At 30.6% G+C, this 2,060-nt stretch overlaps 1 protein-coding gene across 1 annotated transcript in view; it reads left to right on the top strand.

The window, feature by feature from the left end:
* Positions 1-2,060, top strand: part of LOC106471171 (voltage-dependent T-type calcium channel subunit alpha-1H-like) — a gene marked incomplete at both ends in the record, with an annotated part of 63,840 nt that overhangs the window by 41,975 nt on the left and 19,805 nt on the right. Inside the window, 2 exons of the mRNA XM_013931759.2 lie at positions 245-302; positions 1,545-1,780. Coding sequence (XP_013787213.2) covers positions 245-302; positions 1,545-1,780 — 294 coding nt within the window. The remainder of the gene's footprint in view (positions 1-244; positions 303-1,544; positions 1,781-2,060) is intronic.

Raw genomic sequence — 2,060 nt, 5'->3', positions numbered from 1 at the left:
GGAACTCTTATTTGTAAGTGTATAAAAAGATTTTACAAACTCTTTTATTATCATTTATTTATAACAAGTAAATAAATATAAACGCACATACATTTAAGCATAAATACCGGTTTTGTATCTTTAAGGATACTCTTCAGTTTCTAAAATAGATGTTCTCTGATGAGACCTACTTAACAATAAAAAAAATATTCCTGCATTTTCTTACCTTAACATTTATGTATGTTTTAAACTCCCTCTGTATTAGTCACACAGAGTAAACATAATTGTGTGTGAAACTGTGGTATTAATCACACAGTATACAGGTAATTATGTGTGAAATTATGGTATTGGTCATACAGTGTACACGTAATTGTGTGTAATATTATGGTATTGGTCATACAATATACACATAATTGTGTGTGAAGCTGTGGTATTGGTCATACAATGTATACATAATTGTGTGAAACTATGATATTGGTCATACAGTGTACATGTAATTGTGTGTGAAACTATGATATTGGTCATACAGTGTACATGTAATTGTGTGTGAAACTATGGTATTGGTCATACAATGTACATGTAATTGTGTGTGAAACTATGATATTGGTCATACAATGTACATGTAATTGTGTGTGAAGCTGTGGTATTGGTCATACAATGTATACATAATTGTGTGAAACTATGATATTGGTCATACAGTGTACATGTAATTGTGTGTGAAACTATGGTATTGGTCATACAGTGTACATGTAATTGTGTGTGAAACTATGGTATTGGTCATACAGTGTACATGTAATTGTGTGTGAATCTGCACTACTTATCATCTTAAGTTACAAACATAAAATAATAATATTTTTCTAAATTATTGTAGATTCTCACATGCATCAGGTTAGCCCATAATAAATTACCTTTTTTTGTTGATTACCCATTTTCACACCACATACATACCAATTTGGTAATGTGTCTAGTAAATTCATTGACTTCAATAAATTCTGATTGAGGTGTTTAAGATTTTTAAGGGAACTAATAGTTTTGGTGCATCATTTTTTTTCTGTACTTAATAGTTAGAATGGTAGGACTAGGGGACACAAATATAAATTTTGAGAGAGAAGGAGTCATCTTCAGCTAAGACAGCTGTATTCTTCTGACAGGGTGATTGGCCTTTGGAATGGATTGCCTACTGATGTGCTTATTAAATATTTGTATCATAAGTGGTGGCTTTGAGTATTTTATTTTTATTTTAGAGTTTAATATAGTAGATGGAATGACCTAGGTGGAACAAGGTCCCTTGTTCGTAACATAAATATAGATTTAAGTGTTTGGGGTAATTTACTAGGCATATTGATAAACATTAACCTGTTGTTTTGATTGTAATATCCACAAGTGAGTCTGTTGATTTAATTTTCACTCGTTTTTAACATTCTCTACAAGATTAACACTCAATTATTTTTAGCTTTTTTTGATAAACACATGCATCACGAAATTTTTTTTTTACATCTAGTGTAGAGTATTTACCTCACCTTCGAAATATTAATATTGTTTACGTTGACTTTTTTTTTGTGCAGAGACAAGAATGTTGTCTAATCCACCAGTGTTTGATGTCACAAAATCCGAAAAGTTTGATCCCATGCCTAGTGAGCTGTTATGCTTTCCACCAATTATCACCCACACCGCGGCTACACCACAAGGTTCACCAAATACTACTTTGGAACCATTAGTGCGAGATTTAAATAATAAATATTCTCAATTTACAGCTCTTAACATCAGCAGCTCCTCAATTGACTCAATTGATAAATCTCCAGTAAGTATTTGTTTTTCAGTTACAGATATAGGTCCATATATATGTAACACATATATACATGTGTTTTTAAAGATTGTAAGAACATCTTTAACAAAAACATTTCATTAAAGAAGTGTATAAGTTTATATTATTTCTAATTTTAATATCCATCTCCTTTTTCATCTTTGTACAATAATTCTGAGATTTAAACTATTTATAAATTTCACTTCTTCATATTTAGAGACCACAGGTTGTCTAACCCTAAGATTGTCACATATCCTCCCTTATTTTTATGCTATAT

Source organism: Limulus polyphemus, unplaced genomic scaffold (genome assembly GCF_000517525.1).
Source record: "Limulus polyphemus unplaced genomic scaffold, Limulus_polyphemus-2.1.2 Scaffold4455, whole genome shotgun sequence".
NCBI classification, from domain to species: Eukaryota; Metazoa; Arthropoda; class Merostomata; order Xiphosura; family Limulidae; genus Limulus; species Limulus polyphemus.
The sequence above is the reverse complement of the archived record's forward strand: the minus strand, read 5'-3'. Positions and strand labels throughout refer to the sequence as shown.